Source organism: Notothenia coriiceps, unplaced genomic scaffold (assembly GCF_000735185.1).
Source record: "Notothenia coriiceps isolate Sejong01 unplaced genomic scaffold, NC01 NC01_scaffold00029158, whole genome shotgun sequence".
In the NCBI taxonomy this organism is placed as follows: Eukaryota; Metazoa; Chordata; class Actinopteri; order Perciformes; family Nototheniidae; genus Notothenia; species Notothenia coriiceps.
Genome location: NW_011361859.1, coordinates 45,970 through 65,801, shown reverse-complemented (window position 1 = coordinate 65,801; position 19,832 = coordinate 45,970). Strand labels below are relative to the sequence as shown.

General features: G+C 42.7%; 1 protein-coding gene across 1 annotated transcript in view; it reads right to left on the bottom strand.

Moving 5' to 3' along the window:
- Window positions 1–16,320, bottom strand: part of LOC104958650 (receptor-type tyrosine-protein phosphatase U-like) — a 71,374-nt gene extending 55,054 nt beyond the window's left edge. The window contains exon 1 of the mRNA XM_010786412.1: window positions 16,042–16,320. Within this exon, the coding sequence (XP_010784714.1) occupies window positions 16,042–16,320 (279 nt within the window). The remainder of the gene's footprint in view (window positions 1–16,041) is intronic.
- Window positions 16,321–19,832: the final 3,512 nt, after the last annotated feature.

Sequence of the window (19,832 nt, the reverse complement as noted above, 5' to 3'; positions counted from 1 at the left end):
TTTATTAGTCCCCGAGGGGAAAATGGGTTGCAGCACATCACAAAGGCATTTAAAAAGATAAGACAATACATCACTGACAACAACATAGACACAGATAAAAACAAACAGACATAAGAAAAACAGATATCGGCAGACATGACAAGGGGCCTATAGGCCCTCATTTGCGAAATAGGGGGGACAGGGCCAGACCAGCTGGGTAAACAGTGCGTCCTAGCCATCATTTATTCAGGAGTTTGATGGCTTGTGGGACAAAAGACAGCCTAGATCTGTTCTTTTTGAAAAAAGGGGCACGATATCTCCGCCCGGATGGCAACAGCTCAAAGTAAGAGGCAAGAGGGTGCCTCAGGTCACTCACAATATTGTGTGCCAATTTTAAAACTCTGTCCTTATATAAGCATTCTATATTAGCAAATGAGATTCCTGTCAATTTACTGGACAATGTTATGGCCCTCCTGACTGACTTCAATTTGCATCATCCAGCCTGGCTTCCCAACCCTTGATATCAACCTGATTTGAATCCTGTTTGCATGCTTTTTATGTTTTGTAATTGTAATATTACGGATGATAATTGAATCCAATGTTATGAAGGTTTAAACAACATTGAAGGCAGTATAAACGTGTCAAACGTTTTCCAAAGATTCACAAGGAATGCCTGAACATTGCATTCGTTACGTCCTTTGAAATTCAGGGAGAGTAGAGGTTCTTCCCACATGCCTCCAGTCTTACAACTTCATGTCCTACAAAGGAGGGGGCTCCTGTATTGGGCATTTAGAAATGCATAAAATGCAGAACCTTCAGCTGGCTACTATTATGGTTCCTACTGAGCAGTAACATTTTGTTAAGGTTAAGTGAAGGACAATTCTGTGGGGTCGGCCTGGCGAGAAAAAAATGCAAACTCAAAAACGAAAATGAGTGATGTTAAAATTGTGGCGGCGGTTGAAATGCTGAGTTGGCTTTTTGCACTGAAAGCCGTTTAATCCTGAAATCATATTTGTACAATCGTAAGCCAGCAAAGCATGAGCATCCAAAGTGTTGAGATTTTTTTGGGAAAGCTGATCACTGTTTGATGTGTGGTTTAAAATGTGGAGGGAGAGGTTTGGTAAAGGATTGGACTTGTTGTGCAACATGATCGAAAGAACTTTTCCCTGAGAACTCCCTTAGCTAATGTGGTTGTGCGTGTTACATTGCTTCATGTGTGTCTGTGTGTGTGCGCTTTTGTATTTAAAGACAGAATGGAAAAGGCTATGCACTGCTAGAATAGCAGGGAGCATAGCAAGTACTCAGAATTAGGCTTGCTTTCTCACACACACACACACACACACACACACGGCAAGGATGCCTTACCAAAACAATGACTGTCTCCGCCCTCTCAGTACTTTGGCCCGGCAGCATGCTCTTGGGAAGTTCTCAAACAACCCAACTTAACTGCAGCCAAGCCACTTCAAATAAGCGCGCGCACACACACACACACACACACACACACACACACACACACACACACACACACACACACACACACTATCCCCCTGCTGTCTGCATCTTCTACAGGCTATAGCCTTCTGCGCTGACACATGCTGAGACAGTAGCACACACATGAGACACACAGACCCTGGCCTTAGGCTGGAGAAGTTTATGGAGTTAAACTCTCTTGCTGTTTTCCATTTTTGGCAAACACACATATTCAGGATCCTAATATCAGGGGAGGTGGGCGGTTGTTTATACAGGCGACGCTCGAACACAAGAAATACAATTCCAGTGCAAGAATAGTATGAGGACAATAGCTTAACAAATAAAATAAAAATGCTTCTCCAATTCTAATTGTCCTTAAATATGCAGCAAGAGACGGACTGTGTGGGTTTTCAACTGTTTATTATTACGGTGAGGATAAAAATAAGTAAGAGATGAATAGGTTGGTGAAGCAGTTTATATAATCCAACCAATCTGATGCATATTTAGTTATAACCCGTTTTTTTTTCCTTTTAGGAGCAAAACAAAACCGCTGATTCGTTTTTTATTGAAAAGGACGCTGTGACACACAGGACTAATGAGATCCAGTAATGTGACGTCTCCCGCATAGACAGTAGAACACTGAGGTATGAATAATACAGTTAAACAGTGTATCGATACAAAAAAAGAATAGAGGAAAATGCATTTCCTCCATTTGAATATGAACTGAACTTCAGAGAAAGCTACTGTTCTGAGTGTGAGTTTGTGCTTTTATGTGAGCAGTGAGTGACATTTTGACGAGTAAGCAAGTCCTCTCCTCTGGCGTTTGGAGTGTGTGTGTGCTTTACGTGTGCAGTTCAGTTCAGTGACATTTTGAACAGCGATTGACTTTCCTGTGTGTTTAAGTCTGCGCCCCAGTTTCATCCTCTTGGCGGGGACAGGATAGGACAAACAGAGTGACTGACCTTTCACCTCCAGCCCCCCCCACAGTGCACTCAGGTAGTGTGCCACTCTGCCATGGCGATGAGGGAAGGTGGGTGTCCTTGATTTTGAAAGACAGGTCAGTGGGGGGCTTTATTTTAAACCCACCTTTCAGGCTGAAGTAATGTCCGCCTCCGAGCATGAATAAGCCAGCTCATTTAGAGGAATACAAGCAATTGCAGTAATGTGTTGATTATTTTAAAAGTGATTTTTGAAACCTCTTGTTGTATAAAATTATCTACTTTACAATGTTTTTCTCATGATTAAAGACATAAATGGGAATCATTTGGGAAAGTGTTTGATTTACAAAATGTGCAACATCTCAGAGAGCATGACATCCTAAAGGCTGGTTATAATATATATTTAAAGAAGCTATATACTTTATAAAAGGTACACCTGGCTTGTTTGCATGTGTCTAGCAATATACTGTAAAAATGAATGGCATCGCATATTTTCTTTCCCGTTTTTGTACACCAGCCTTTCACAGACTTGGCTCACGGTGTTCCTGCATCTTGCTATTTACATCTTGTCACATCTGTCCACATGTATCCACAGAAATCACTCGCAGCGTTACCAAAAAATACAGCAAAAATCTAATAATGACTTAAGTTTTAGCTCGTACAAAAGCTTTCCCTCTCGGTGCATCTCTTACTACTCAGTCCTTAAACCCCCCTGAGCCAAACCAAGCACATTTGCCCAGACAATGACAGCAGGTGACACCTGACAATTAAAAGAGCTACTTGTAACACCTCAGTCAATTATCCTAATGATAGTGGGGAAATATGGAAAACAATTAACTGTCCTTACACACCAAATGTAAATTGGTTTGCAAATAAGTTGTAAATGACGAAAATCAATAAAAAACAAGACAGATATATATATTGAAGGGATACATAAGAATCAATTATACAGCTCAGAAATAATTCACTACATCGCAGTTACAAGTGTACGGTTACATATTTCTTAGTGTGTGTGTGTAAGCAGGTATATAAAAACGTGTCATTTTCTCAAAGCTGTGAAATTTCCAAGACTATAAATGCTGTGTTTGTGCCAAAAGCATGAAAAGCATAATCTGCCTAACATGTGTTTCTTCAAATACTGACTCATGAGCAAACAGAAACACACACACAGGCAGTAACACACACATCCAAACACCATCATATTTGCAGAATACCTTCACTCTGTGTCCATTCATTCCGGCACTCACACATACCTGTCGAGTCCAACCCAGTGAACCCAGCCGGGGAACGTTACTCCACTCTCCCTGTCTTCATTTTCTCTCCTGCTTTCAAAAGTCCTCTCTACGGTGTTCCAGCGGCGGCTCTAATTGCGCTTCACCTGTCCGACTCCAAATCACTGTTTCCCCCCCCCCTCTCAACCCTCTCGGTTTTCCTCTCTTTCTGTCTAAAGCCGCCGGTCACACAAAGGTTTGTGAAGCTTTCTCCGATGGCGGCTGCTACCGCCACTGACTTGTTGTACTTTAATTGCGGTTGCTAGGCGATAAGCTTCTCCAATTCTGCACACAGTGAGAAGGGGCGGACAGGAAAGGAGGGGGGAGAAAGAGAGAGAATAGGTGGTGGGGGGGGGAAGGAGGAAATGCTCATTATAGCCTGAAGAGACTGATCAGTGGGGAAAAGAGCAAGAAGTTGTGCAGATGAGAGACATGAATCGAGGGATGGATGGAGGGAGGGAGGGAGGGAGGGAGGGATGGATGGATGGATAGACGGACGGACGGAGGGATGGATGGATGGATGGACGGACGGACGGACGGATGAATAGATGGATGGATAGATGGACGGATGGATGGATGGGTGGATGGATAGATGGATGGATAGATGGACGGACGGATGAATAGATGGATGGATAGATGGATGGATAGATGGACGGATGGATGGATAGATGGATGGATAGATGGATGGATAGATGGACGGATGGATGGATAGATGGATGGATAGATGGATGGATAGATGGACGGATGGATAGATGGATGGATAGATGGATGGATAGATGGATGGATGGATGGATAGATGGATGGATAGATGGATGGATAGATGGATGGATAGATGGATGGATGAGATGGATGGATAGATGGATGGATAGATGGATGGATGGATGGATAGATGGATGGATAGATGGACGGACGGATGGATGGATGGATGGATGGATGGATGGATGGATGGATGGATGGATGAATGGACGGAGGATGGACCTTACATAGCAGGTGCACCTCCCTTCTTTTACTGTGGGACTCTGAGCAGCCCGGAGCACTTAAGCCGGAGCAACAACACACTTAGAGGATTTGTCATAATACTCTAAATGGACAAGTTTTTAGAGAATTTGTGTACTTATTGAAAGTCAGTTTTTCTGCTTGTGGGTCAAATACCACGTTAGCTTTGCGCTCATTAAAAACAGGAAAGAATTGTGACTACAGCGTATTTTTCCCAATTATGTTTGGACGGACAAATCAAATCTAGTGTCAGCAGTAAATAACCAATTAGCTAATTATCAGTTTGAGCCCACAAGTCCCTGATGCTAGTTGTTGTTTTTAATGAATCAAAAGGCATTGCTATGGTTGTTAAATTGAAAAAAGGTTTTATTGCATTTATAAAAACTGAGCAACTCAATTTTTTAATTATGCGAATAGCAGTAAATCATCAGCGTACAGTTGTTGATAACAAAAATGGATATAAGAACAAGAGTGCAATTCCTCAATATTTTAATCTTTAGTAATGCTTCTCGCAAGAACTAAAAGTTTACTGCTCAGAGAGTGGATAAGAATACTTTGATCAACATGTCTCTACACACAAATAAATATTAGAAATAATTGTTTTTTCCCAAATCGTAAAAGACTATGGCCACTGCAGCATTATGTAACACGTCTGCGTCATATTACAGAATCTGACAGCTCCTATTACTGTAAACTTGGTGAACGGGTGTTTCCCACAGAACAGCTGACTCACATGGGACTTATTGACCTGTGATGTTAACAAAACAAGCCCTTTACATAAGACTCTGATGAGGCCCTGTCATCTTAAGTGCGTCATACAGTAGCTCTTATATTAACAGTATTTTTTATTTTAATATAAAGGATCTGTACATTTGATAAGCTCATTCACACTGGAAGAGTGACTGAAATGGTGGTGTCTCTTAATAAAGTAAAGCAAACTTAACTAAAGGTTTCTTTGTCCTATGACAGCACACTTGCTTAACGTTTTAATTCATCTGACATATACATATGTTATTTTGTGTGAGTGGAATCCTGTTACTGTATTGTATCTTGGTTGGTGTATCTGGTATTAATTCAGTTAGGTAATAGGTTCAACTGATTTACTGAATATAATCTGTTTCCAGTTTAGGTATTGTATTAAATAGAGGTATTGTATTTTTGCAGAGTGTCCGGTGTCAGGCGATGACTTTCAAAGAGCTAACAATGCGGGAAGCTGGAGCACTACGTGAGCATCGGTTCAAAAAGGACCTAAAGATACATTTAAATAAGCCTCCAGACAGCGCTGGGTATAATCATGCTTCTCCTACTGCAACATCTAACCCTCAGAATTGAAGCTCTGGTGAATGTCAATACAATTTATTTTAGTCATGAAATCTGCATTGTGCTCCGTGGCTGGCAACTGAAGTGTGGTTTCTGCTGTGGGTGAGTGCATGTATGAAAGACGTTAATTGTGTGTATGTTGTTGGCATGACGTATTATGATTCACTTTATGTTTTCAGTGTCTGGCTGTGGGCACACACAGATCTCTGCCACCTCATTGTCCGGTGGGTGAGCTCTGAGCAGCCTGAGTGGTATAGGGAACATTACTCATAGTTGGTGGAAATGTCAAGCAATGCTGGCATAGCTCTGAAAGGATATACAGGAAACACTGTCATACTTTCTTTTTTTATCCCAACTACTTGTGTCCATCCATTCGCTCCACTCACACTGGCTGAGCCCAGAGGAGATGTGAGCACCCAGCATGCACCACTCAGGTACCACAGCAGGTTGTCTCTACACCTGTCAGTCACAGGGAGCTTTTCTCATTATAACTCCTAATACCCAATACATCCAAATGCACATCCGCACACACCACTCATTCTCATTCATGCACACACACACACACACACACACACACACACACACACACACACACACACACACACACACACATTAACAACTCCCTTGAAGGGTTCTCAATGGGTTCCCGTTGGCCTTTCAGTGAATCCTTCTTATAGAGGCCCCTGGGAGGAGAGTGTGACATCTGGCTTCAGGATACACATCATGCACTTTCAACAACAACAAGAACAATGCACTTATGCTCACTCTGCCTGATATTTATTAGTCCAACTTATTCATGTGCTCTTCTCTTTTGCAAGTTGTATTATAAGAAGGGTCATTGAATTCTCTCTGTGTAACCGATTGGCTGATTTGTTTGGGCTGAGGGCCATGTTCTGCATAACCTTATACAGTTCAAAACAGTCAAGTGGGGGTACGCATCTTTTTAGGCGAAGAGAAAAGTAAGGGCGAGAAGGTGAAAGAGAGGAAGACATATAAAGAAAAGAAAACAATAACAATTGTAAAAATGCAGTTAAATGAGGGAAAGATGGTGAAGAAAAGTCAAATAGTTATGTAAAGTAGGTCTTTGTGGAATATCCAGACCTTTAATTATTATAAAAGTTGACAAGAATGTTGAAAATATAGTAATGTTTCTGCAATACTTTAAGTAGTTCACCACAAGATGTTTTTACATGTATAAAAAGTGTTCACAACCCGAATGGTTCACATACAAACACTGAAATGCTCTTTCAATATGGAACAGGATGATGTGGAGGTTACATACTGTAGGATGTGAATGGTGTTTTTCTTTCTTTCTTGTGCTAATCCATTTTCCACTGGGGTTTTACACAGACTTAATAGGGCTCTTAAAAACTCAGACACTTCTGAGGCAAGGAAAAAATAGAGGAAAGAAAACAGATGACAAAGAAGAGCTGACAAACAGATAGATGACTTCACTGGGGGAAAAAAAAACAGCCAAAGTGGAAGAGGAAGACCGATACAAAGGAAGACAGCTTGATAGACATTTACAGGTGCGCAAGTGTATGTGATAGAAAAAACTCCAAGACGTCTGAAAAAGAACGTTTTCACTTTTGCCGAGCTTCCTGATTTCACTGACCAATCACCACGTGTCAACAGCGCTGGGTGATGAGAGAGTGACAGGGCGGGTCTTCTCTGCCTCTGTCTCCAGTTTTACAATGTCATTATTTGCACAGGACTCCCCCTCCCAAGTCTTGTGGTCTGGGGACCAAAGGGACCAAAACATGGCTTATAAATCAACACAGCAGAAAGAGACGATGGATATTTACCCATAAATCAGTGCGGCGGAGCCACCTACAATCAGACTAATGGGGCTGGAAGACGTGCTGTCACCCAAGCCATGATGTCACCGAGCCTGTGGGTGTTGATGTTGGTGGTGGGTCTCTGGTTCTGTGTGTGTGTGTGTGTGTGTGTGTGTGTGTGTGTGTGTGTGTGTGTGTGTGTGTGTGTAGGAGGTTGTCTGAGTATGTGGTGGTAGGTCTACGGCACTGCTTGTGTAAGTGTCTGTGGTGAGTGTGTGTGTGGTGTATGTGGGAGGTGGGATGTCTGTTTAAATGTGTGTGTGTAGGGGTGGTCAGTATACATTTTCATCATGTCTTTGCATTTTCATATCGGTAATAGACACTCACACTGGTATTCTACACGTTAGAGTGGAGTTAAGACATGTATAAAACACACTTTGTAACACACACACACATTGGTCTTGTGGTTTGTGCTGGCTTACAATGGGTGTGGGATTCCATAGAGAAAATCTAAACATGTTGAGCGGTTAGCGCGGGTCTGCCACGTTTCCACACAATGGCGCTCATTGACATAAATAACTAGGGACTTTGTGAAATGGGACACCCATTAACTTCTCCTCCGCAGATAATTGCCCATTAGATCTTGGAAGAGCAGTGGATTGAGAAATAACTCAAGTCTGACAGTGACATTGTGAAAGGGGGCCTGGAATCCGTTACGATGGGTTGGCTTCATCATCCAGCCAAGCGCTTGGATTATCAACAAAGAAAACTATGGCTTGTTGTAGGAACTTGTGCCTTTGCTTAAGCTGTGCTTTGAACATAGGAAAGATGATGACAACAGGGGTAAAGACAGGAAAAGCAGCGTGCAAATGTGAAAATAAGAGACATACATGATTGGAGAAGAAACTACTACAACTATAGTAGAGAAAGAAACAGAAGCAGAATACAAGAATACAAGTAAGAAGTTCAAAGCACTTGGTTTCACGAGTTTCAGCTACATTTGTGGAATATAAATGTCCCATTATGATGACTAATAAACTCATCCGGTATTGATGTAATTGATGACGTACAAAATGTTCTTCCCCTTTGATAACTCAGAACACAGTTTAATTGTCCGCCTCACAGATTCTCTGTTAATTGATATGTCCCCGTCAGCACTTCCCTTCTCTTTGTTTTCCACCTCATGTTCCTTTTTGTGTTACAACAGCATCAAGATCAAGAGAGATGTGACTCATTCATAAAATCAGATGCCTCCTGCCTACATCCTTTCATTGCATACCCCACACAATACTATAAACACTCACTCGCAGCAGCACAAGGTGAGTCAATGTGGATGTCGAATATGACGAGGGTAATGATCAGCATATGGCAGTTCAAATTGAATTCTGGATCTAGGGGCGGTGTGACACATCAGTGAGGAAGCTGACCTTGGCTGTCAAATATAGACGATCCCGCCGGAAGAAAACCGTGCGTCACAGGATGCACGTAATTGATAAAGTTACATGACACAAATCATTGAAAAATCAAGGATTGCTGCTTAGTGACGTCTGTCTTCTTCCTCTGATGCGTTCAACGTGCGTTATTATTACCAGTAACTTGCACACACGTTTGTTGCTTAAAGACGGTCACATACGGACACGGATGGAAACACACACATACATTCACTCCGCCTACACATGCCAATAGAAATGGCTCTATTTATTTTCCCTCATTAGTTTTAAATGGCCCATCCAGACGTCACTGTGGCCCCTGCTTTTAATCATTGAAGGAAGCATGGTGCAGCGCTGGCTTCGTCTTCTTTGATGTCCCCCAGTCAGTCCACAGGCCGGCCAGCAAACCTCCCTTCTCCTTCTGCTGCTGCTGCTGCCCGCTCCACCGCACTTTGCAAAGCTTTTTTCGATTGAGTTATACATCTATCAAAATACTGTTAAGCAGAGGTGTGGACTCGAGTCACATGACTTGGACTCGAGTCAGACTCGAGTCAGACTTGAGACTCGACTTGACAAAATCACAAAACACTTGCGACTCGACTTGGACTTGAACACCAATGACTTGGGACTTGACTTGGACTTGAGCCTTCTGACTTGAGGTGACTTGATAATTTAATTCAGGGGTCTCCAACACGCTGATCGCGAGATGCCGCTAGAAGAGCAGACTCCCGTCGGGGAGAGCAGAATCTTCAGCAGCTCCTACTCTTGCTGAGAATCCTTGCAGGCAGGGGCGGGTCTTTATTTAGCTGGGCCACCATGCGGCCAATCATATGCGAGGACACACTAGGATCATACCATTATGTGAAAGAAGGGTGGGGGGCACAGCAGGTGTAGTAGTACAGGCCAGCTGCACAGAGCGACGGGGAGACGGATTTAAATGCAAGCGCGTCGGAAAAAGTCAAGAAATTAGCGAAAACCGAAAGAAGAAGTAGCATCTGGCTGCATTTCAATGATATTGAGTGCTGAGTGCAGGATTTGTAAAAATGAAAATAACCTTCAGAGCAGGTTTTTTTTTTGGCACTCAGGATTTATTGTCAGAGGTGGGAGAAGTTCAGATCTTGTACTTGAGTAAAAGTANTTAAATTAGAAAAAAAACACGTTACTTTACCAGCAGAGAGAAAATTGATTATTAAATTATTAATGTGAATAAAGAGCAGTTTGATTATTAAGTATTATTCTGTTGATCGTTGTCATTACATTTGGTGAAAAGCACATAATGACTTGTTTATGACTCGTTTTGTCAAAGTTTAGGACTTGGACTTGACTTGAACTTGCTCATCCTGACTTGAGACTTGACTTGGACTTGAGCACAAAGACTTGAGACTTGACTCGGACTTGAGCGCAAAGACTTGAGACTTGACTCGGACTTGCAAAACAATGACTTGGTCCCACCTCTGCTGTTAAGTATTCAGACCTCTGTTTAGTTACTGCGGGTTAAGTGAGTCAATGGAAACGACGGTGTTATTCACATAAAACTAGCAGTGAGTGACTACAATATTTAACTTTTGACATGGAGTTTTATAGACCATCTGTAAGTCCCCGGCCCAGCTTAAGCTGCCTTTACATGATATGCAATTTACAATTTTTCTCTAAAAAGCTAGTTTGTTTTGGTTTAACAATATATTTATTGACTTTTCTTAATGTTTTACAAACTCTGTAATACCTGTTCATTAATACTTACAAAGCAAACAAAAGACAAAAGAAAAGAAAAAAACAGCTCTGATTTCCAGACATGCAAAGGGGCTTACACAGTAGATATACTTCCGGAGGTTCCTCTTACAATGACAGCTGACAATTAGGGCCAGAAAGATTTGCCAGATTTGAGTGAACTGGTCGAATTTGGCATGTTGAACCCTTTTCAGATATTCAAAAGGAAACTATATAACTTTCGCTAGCCTGAGATAACTGTCATCTGATTAGTCTCTCATCAAAAGGTCAGCAACAATCAAGGTCAAAGTTGAAATAATTTCAGCTTATTCTCTGTACGAATTGTAACATTGATAGTCAAACTGAGGTGCTTTTCCTCAATACTGTCCAATGTTGTATGTGTTGGCATATCAAGAGGGACAGCCCCATAGCAGGGATGTACTGTACGAGTTAGAGAGTAATAAGAGAAAGCTACCATTGCGGTCTCATTTGCCAACGCTGGCCTTAATCAGATGCTAGATCAGTTGCCTCTCAGCAGTCTTATTTTTAGGACTTCCGCCATGCAGTAATATTATTAAACTCTTAGCACTGAGACTCAGTATCAGTACAGTTATCATCTGACAACAGAAGAAGTCATAGGAGAGGTCGAACAGATTTATCACACCGGTCTATCTGAACCACAGACATGTCATTTATAGCTATCAAACTGTATTGGAATTTGGCAATTAGGGCAACACATGGAAATGTAGGATGGATTTTTCTTTCTTTTCATAACTACCAGATAACAGGATATTTGTGAGACTTTCAAGGCCAGCGTTTCATCAATGATGTCATGGTCATGGATCCAAATATTTTTTATAACTCCAAAAAGTGTTTCAAAGTTTCCAATCTTTATTTCCTATCCAGACCGATAAGGCATTGGCCAGAATGGTGACCTGACTACAAGAAAAACTGTTTTAATGGGATCTACTTTGGAATAATCTTTCTTTAAATGTTGAGCTTCTAAATATGCATGCTTACATATCAGTTAATAATAAACGTATATGGTAAGATTAATCAAGTTTCTTTTCTCCTGCTCCTAAAACAATAAAGGTACCCAATGTCACAGGCGTGGCATGCATGTATCTGTTTCTACTCTTCAATATGTTGCACATTTTTTGCGTTGACTGCAATTGTAACAAGGACATTTTCCACTAGTCTTGGATTGGATGGTAATATTTTAGATAATTAGGAAAACTGCTAGGCTACCATTCATACAAACACAACAAAACAAAAACAAATATTATTACAAATGAGGTCGATGCAATATCTTGAGTGTGTGCTCAACATGATGGCAGGGGGTCACTAGTCCACCGCCTAATAATATATATAAAGAAAAGCCTTTGATATGAATGCCATTATCACAGCTTGACCTGTTTACAATTTCTGATTTGTGGCCAAAAAATACACGGCTAGCACTTCGCTGTGGTGGTGGATAACTGGAGTCATGCCTCTATTCATTACTGGAAAATGTCGTAATAAAGCGAAACTACTGGTGACTAATGGGAAATTACAGTCGAAACGCTCTGAAAATATGTTACAATTCATTTCAATTTAGCGTTATGTCATCACCGCATTTACCCTACTACTCAAATCCACCGAAAATGTATACATATTATTCCTTAAGCACCTTAATTATGTCAGGCCTGTCTTTTTGAATAAGGTGTTGAGAAATATAGGGTATAGGGGTAGGGTTGAAACAGCAGGTACTCGTGCTGCCATGCTACTGGGTGGTACAGTGTTGTCCGTACCAGAGAGTGTGTGTTCCCTCCTGATCCCAACGTGATTTATTTCATTTTAATACACCATGTTTGCTTTGGAGCCTGATATGTATTTAGTCATGAGACATTAATAGAGTAGAAAACATGTTGAAAAACGAGGCTGCTGACGTGTGTGTTTGAGTACTGTATGCCCGTTCTTGAGTGTGTGTGTGTGTGCGCAAGTGTGTGTATGTGTGTGTGTGTGTGTGTGTCTACTGCATGAGTCTTGAGGCCCATGCTGTCACTCAGCCCAGCTCACAGGGTGGTCCAAACACTGAGCCCTCTTTACTCCGTCACACACACACACACACACACACACACACACACACACACACACACACACACACACACACACACACACACACACACACACACACACACACAAGCAAACAAACACTCACTGGTTTACATGTAATGACATACATAACAAAGTATACATAAATATATGGCCATATATATGACCATAATGAAGCAATCAAATAACCTCAGCGCTTCCCCTCTTCCTGTCCAAAAACCGTACACCTAAATATCCCGCCACAGACTCGCATCGCACGGCAACAAAAACGGAGAGTGAAGCGAGAGCGCTACACAGCAACCCTTTCATGACTCACATTTGGTGTGGCAGAAGGTTTCACTGCAAGGATGCTGAGTTTGACAGCATGGTGTATTAGCAAGCGAGTGACAGTGTCATTTGTCAGTTCCTGAGGTGGTGAGGCAAATTAGCAGCGCCGACATTGAGGTAAAAGGGCAGGTTTGCTCCTGATATAGCCTCTTAATATTAAAGTCAGTGGAAGAAATCGGTTTCAAATACTCAAACTTTCCAAAAGCCACTTAACACTTACGTCCTTGCTATTTTAGTTTTTCAGTCAATTGGACGAGAGTGTCATTGATTTTGGCCCGCTTACGCCTAGCTGGGCAAGCGATAAGTCTAGTCCCCGCGGCCAGATATTTAGCATTTGATTATTCAGCAATTTGATCGCTGTTAAGATTTCATTAATATCCAAGATGGCAGCATTCCTTGTGTAAATAGCACACAGTCATGTCAGCTTAAAATCTAAGTATTGACCTCACTCAGCCCCCACCACTCGACACTACAAAGGCCCACAGCCATATCATTACTCACAGGATCACGGCACTAAAACAAAAAGAAGTGAAAGGGTGAAGAAAAGGGGAGGTCTATGTGAGCATGTGTATAATTGTAACAAAGGAACATAGAATGAAAGTTGTGCCAAAGGAATGTGACACAACCATCGATGGAGTCGGGTTTGTTGACAAGTCAAGAACTGAACAATAGACTTTCTTTGTAGCATCAAAGAGATCATTTAAAGACGTTCAAACATAGGTTGATTATACCCCTTCCATGAGCCCCATTACATGGCTGGATTTTCCATTTCTATTCCACCAAATGACAACAACCCGCAAAGTGAGCTCACAAGTGATTTGTTTTGGCTATTAGCCCTGATGTATCTCGATTAGCGTCGCGTCTTCCAGGTAAGGGGGGAAATGAGACGTTAACATTTGCGCTACGCTACAGTTCTCAGGCAGCATCACAGCTCGCACAGCAGGAAGCACGAGACTACCTCTCCTTTCTCGCTATTAGACATTCACTGAACAAATACTGCAAATGAGCCCAGCTTCCCCCACAAAATGGTAATAAGCCATAATTGCCTGTAATCTGAATACATTAGTCCTAAGAGGGTCCTGTTGCTTTTGTATGCAATCACGGTAGAGTTTGAGGACTGAAATACATCGGTAAGGAAGGTGCTTTTGGCTTGGCTCATGAAATATGTATTATAAATTTGAAATGCACAAAGCAATCACACAGTACAATAAAAGTGTATGTTTCTATATTAGTCTTTAATGAGAATAGGTGGGCTCATGTCTCATGTGAGAAAGTGTTGCCAACACAATATGGTTGCAATGTATTGTAAATCCTCAAAATACATAGAGATCGTATTTAAAAATGGTACTGACATCATATCCACAGGCAGAACTAAAAGATGGGGGTCATGATCCTCTACATCCTTCAGCAAGCCTCTTGATGACAGCTTCTTCTTGCTGTTTTGTGTAGTTTGTTTCTTCCGCATGTTCTGCTGAAGTGTGTTCCCCTCTCAAATTGGCATTCTGTCTTTCTGTCACTCTTTTCTTTTTCATTTATTTTCTCATTTCTCTCTCACCGAATCTCTAGAGTCGGAGGCGCCATTGTGTGCTTGCGGCTTGTTTATGAGGAATACTGATTCACCCAGTGAGGTTTGGCTTGCATTAAGGAAGAGGGAGAAATATGAATGAATTTACAACACCCTAACCCTCCACTTCTACACTCTATTCCCAAATCATCTTTCTTCCTCACTACATGCTCCTCAGCCACCTCCAGGCACACTTTTCCACTGGTGTGTGCGTGTGTCAGTGAGAGTGTATTTGTGTAAAGCCAGAGGGGCGGACAACACTGGCCAGAGGCTCATTTTTGTGGCCGGGCCAGTGTGTATCCCGACGGTTTGCAGGCGTCTCGGGGGCCAGCTCCTCCTTCCAGCTCCATTCCCTCACCCCAAGGGCCTCTCCAGAAAGTATTTGCAACCAGCCATCGCTTAGTCATTTCTAGATCTACCAGGACGAAAACCAGCACTCAGTTTCAAGCATTTATTAAAAATGACAGGCCGTGTTTGTGGGACCTGTCTGGGAGAGGACGGTGAATAGGAGAGGGGGGGGGGAGACATGTATCCAAAACTGGAAAGAACATTGTGGGTGGATTTCATGGCTGCGTAGACGATGGGAAGCCTTGGACTAACTTGTTGTGGTATCATTCCAAAAATGTCAAGGTTAAAAAACGTCTGCCAGTCTGGCTACTGATTGCCATGTTTTCTATCTCGCAATGCCTGTGGTTGCCATAGAAACCCGCGATATTGCCTATTCTATTAGTTTATTAAATCAAAACAAGCTGGAATTCTCAAACTTAAACGCCGAGGACAGATATCTATATTTATCCCAAACAGGAGAGAAAACATTTCAAACTGCAGAGCACACGGTGGAGTGTTGAATACAGAATCTACATTAGTTATGAATATCCATAATATTTATAATTAGCAATGACAGGTTGGAATTAGATCTTTCTGTGTGGTTAATTCATTCTCAAATGTAAGAGGTTCTGGAGCCGACATCCGGATTTTGGCTCACCTCGATAGTTCACGTGGCAAACAAATAAAAAACGGCACATGCTTTTCAGAAAGTTCACGAGTTCAGGACATCGAAGGAAGGGGGTAGTATTTGATTTCTCGCTGACACAAGAGGAAAAAGTCTGGGGGTTGATGAGCGAGAGCAAGACGGAGAGGGAGACAGCAGCATCCTCGGCTTCACACCTCATCTTTCCCACGGTATTTGGTTTGTTTACAAGCAGGAGTCGGTGACAGGTTCATTCCCTGCGTCCTGGCTCCCACCAGCGCCAGGTAGGAGGCCGCCTGGCTGGACTCGGAGGCCTTTCTGCTGCTCAGAGCCCCACGCGGGCCAGCATGACCAACGGGCTGGGATTTCCATGTCATAACATACCCCTCCTCAACCCCCACGACTGACGCCAAGGCTTTCTCCTTCCCCTTTGCTGTCTCATTCTCCAGCCCCCCCTTCCGTTCCCTTTTTGCCATGTCTTCAACTCTCCGGGGGGCTACAGTAGCCGTGACCCACACTGGAAGTCCCTCCAATCTCTCCCCCTCTCTCCCTTTCGTCTAATCGTTTCTCCAGTTTGTGCTGTTTTGGCGTCAGTGTCCGGATGCTGATACCCAAGACAGCAAACCTGACCCCTGCTGACTCCAAGCTGCCTCACACTCCCCAGAAACAACCCCCACCCCCACAGTAAGCCTCAAATCCTATCAGCCCTTTCCCCCCAACCCCATACCCTTCACAACCCTTTATGCCACCTGCAGGTTTCTAATTTACAGTGTTTGTGCGTACTAAGATATCCGTGAACGGCTGGCTATTCTGGGCATGTGGAACATGGCATCAATGCCGAATCGCATCCATGCCATTTCCCCAATCCGCACCCCACTTCCACACCACACTCCCACCCCTGTGCAGGCTGGCTCAGGTGTCTTACCCAGAAGCAGTCACAGAGTCTGGAAAACATTTTTGCTTTGTCACAACAGGCTAGAGTGTTTCCAGGAGCTTCAAGAGGATTGGTGGACATTGCATCTTATTCCATATCAATTTACAGAAATTGCAATATCTTGCTGCACCCAAAATGTTCAAGACGCTCCTTCTTAATCATAAAACATGTTTTTTTTTAGTTGCAGTGTTTAAATGCAAGTGTTTTCTAGAATAAGAAGCATGTAAGAGTGCATAACTGTTTGTGTCCGTGTGACAAGTCTTTCTACTCTGCAGAAAGAGCCACAGAAAAAAGCAGAGGAACAGGCCTCAGAGATTCTGTGTTCCACATAACATGCCTTTCCATCCCAGGCATTTGAAAGAAGAAATACCACAGTCTCTGCAGCACTGCAGCTCTTGTAAATAATCCGAGTCTGGGCGCCACCTCAGAATCCCCAGCCTGGTCCCCGGCCTAGTGGGTGCCATGTCAGTTCAGGAGGAGGGGTTTAAGGTGGGGTGGGGGGTGTTCTTGAGGGAGAGGAAAGAGTGAGGCGAGGAAAGGGTGGGGAGAAGAGAGCAAGAGAGAAAGGGGCATCCAAGCCTGCTCTTGCATCATCACTAGAGTACTACTGTGAGTGATGGGGTACATTGTACAGGTTTGAGGTCATGAGGAATTGAATGGCTACTTTACTCTCTTTCCTTTTTTCTATTTCTTGTCATATCCTGCTTCACACACTCCTATTAATATAAAAAAGTGAAATCCATTCAATATAAGTGAAGAAAAACTCACCGTAAGTCTTAAACGTATTGATTTCCAATGCAGCACTTTTGACAAAAAGGCGAATAACTTCTTTCATGTAAAGGTTCAGAGCAAATGAAGAATTGCAAGACAGGACTATAACATCTGAGAGTTGTTTTCCCCATTATATCAGATGCAAGCATTTGTTCCATGACTACCAAAATAAGGAATGTTTATGGGCGAGACAGTGAAAAGATAGAGACATACTATGCTGTGTTGCACAAAAACAAACTGCTGAAACTAAATGTCTTCAACAAGTGTACGGAACACTTGAACTCAGTGACACAAGCTCTTGTCTTGTGAAAGACATAGTGGATGTGAAACACCACATACTATAAACGTCTCCAAAAAAGGCAGCTTCTGGAATGACATTGCAAAAATATATTTGTTTATCAAAATGTATAAACTTTGAAGAAATATCAGCTACTTTCTACCATTTCAACAATCTCTCTATGGCAAAGCTGCAATGCCAGATATGTGCATATTAGCGTGGACAGAAAAGCAAAAAACAAGGTGGATAAAGAGAGCAGCTTATACTTCTGTCTAAAATAGCTTGGTAGAAAAGATAAAAGAAATATACTTATAACATTTCATGCTCATATCAAGGTCAGCTGAGCAAGCTGTTGGTGTGTCTCTTGAGATGCACACACAGGATGGATTGTAATACTCAGCAGTAAATACTTTTTAGGTTCTTAGCCAAGCGAGCAAAAAGGAATTTTGGTTGCAGGATTGTTGTGAGTATAAAGAAATGTAGAGGTGATAACTCAGGGATTTTGTTTGGTTATGTTTGGAAAAGGACTAGAGAGAGTGTCACACACTACAGTTAATAAAGTGTGAGTTTCATGCTCTTTAATTCTTGACATCTACTGTAAGCCAAAAAGGAAACCAAAATCAAGTAAGTAGCTGGAAATCAGGCTGAATTGCACCCGACAGCTGACACCAGTTCCTCTGGCCCCTGTAACGTCCAGGTCTCCTGCTTGACTCGTGGGCAGGGTGGCAGGTGAAGGGCCCAGATGGTTGACACTGCCACTGTCCCCTGCCCAGCTTCTCAAATTCCATATTCGGCCAGAGGTAGACACAACAACAATTATCCATTCATTTCGGCATGATGCTGGCATACTGTTGGCAGCGCAGACATGATGGGGGAGTGAAAACGGAACCAATTCTTCTGGCAGCTACCGAGGAAAAGAAGGATGGTTTTGAGAAATGCAATCACCTTACATTATCCCTTGTACATATCCAGGAAGTCCTGTTCATTGTTTTGAGAAGAGATTGGGGATTTTGTCAGATACCCGCTTTCAAGATTATAGAGCTGCACAGCTATTTGTGAATGTATCTGGTCGTCTTGATAAATAAATGAAGACGGTTGCATTTCAACAAAGACACGGTGATGATAATATCGACTCATCCTGAAAATGTGAAAGAAATAAAATAAATCTCAGGCCATCCTCTTGCTTGAAGCTGGCGAGTGGCTGTCTTCTTGCATGAGAGTGGTTGCTGAATATTATGGTCTGTGCATTATTTGCTTTTATTTGTGTGGCACTGCAATTCAGTGCGTAGCTGTGGCCGGTCACAGCTGTTTGTCAGCCTCTAGTGGTCACCTGTAGAACTGTCTACAACAGGAACAACTGTAGCAGCAATACCATTTGTGCAACTGGAGCTATAACACTACAACGCGCAAAACAACACCAGTGATTGAACCGTATTCTAACTCCTTTAAGTGCATTTTATTTGTCTCATTCTGATTATACAGCCGGATGATGCCAATAACAGAGTGGCCCTTGTTGACTGGGACCGTCAACCTCTGAGTTCAGTGACATTCTTTCTTGACGGCTACTTCTACAAGTGCAAATGTGTTATCGATTAACACAATGCCCGCTGTGGTACATGTCATTTGAGCCGTGTATGATGAAAGGCTGAAATGGCGAGATGCTGCTGCCTTTCACATTGTTTCATACATCCACTTCCATTCATCTTTCACACTCATCCCTTCTTCTGTGTCACCGTCCCCGGTGGGTTCGTGTCTCGAAGTTCCATCTGTCAGCACCAACCAGGGGGGGCTGACAGAGCGGATGAGGCCCAGGGGAGAGACATCAAACGTGGGATGCTGGCCTTGGTTCTCTCCCCCATCCCATCTCTATTTGAGTTGCTGGCCCCTCCATCTGTCTGCGCATGATTTGGAGCTGGCTGTCGCAGGAGGGCAAGAAAAGGCCCTCCACCAATGACAAATGACAATCTCAGAATAAACACAAGTGAGGGAGGGGGGGTGAAAAAGAG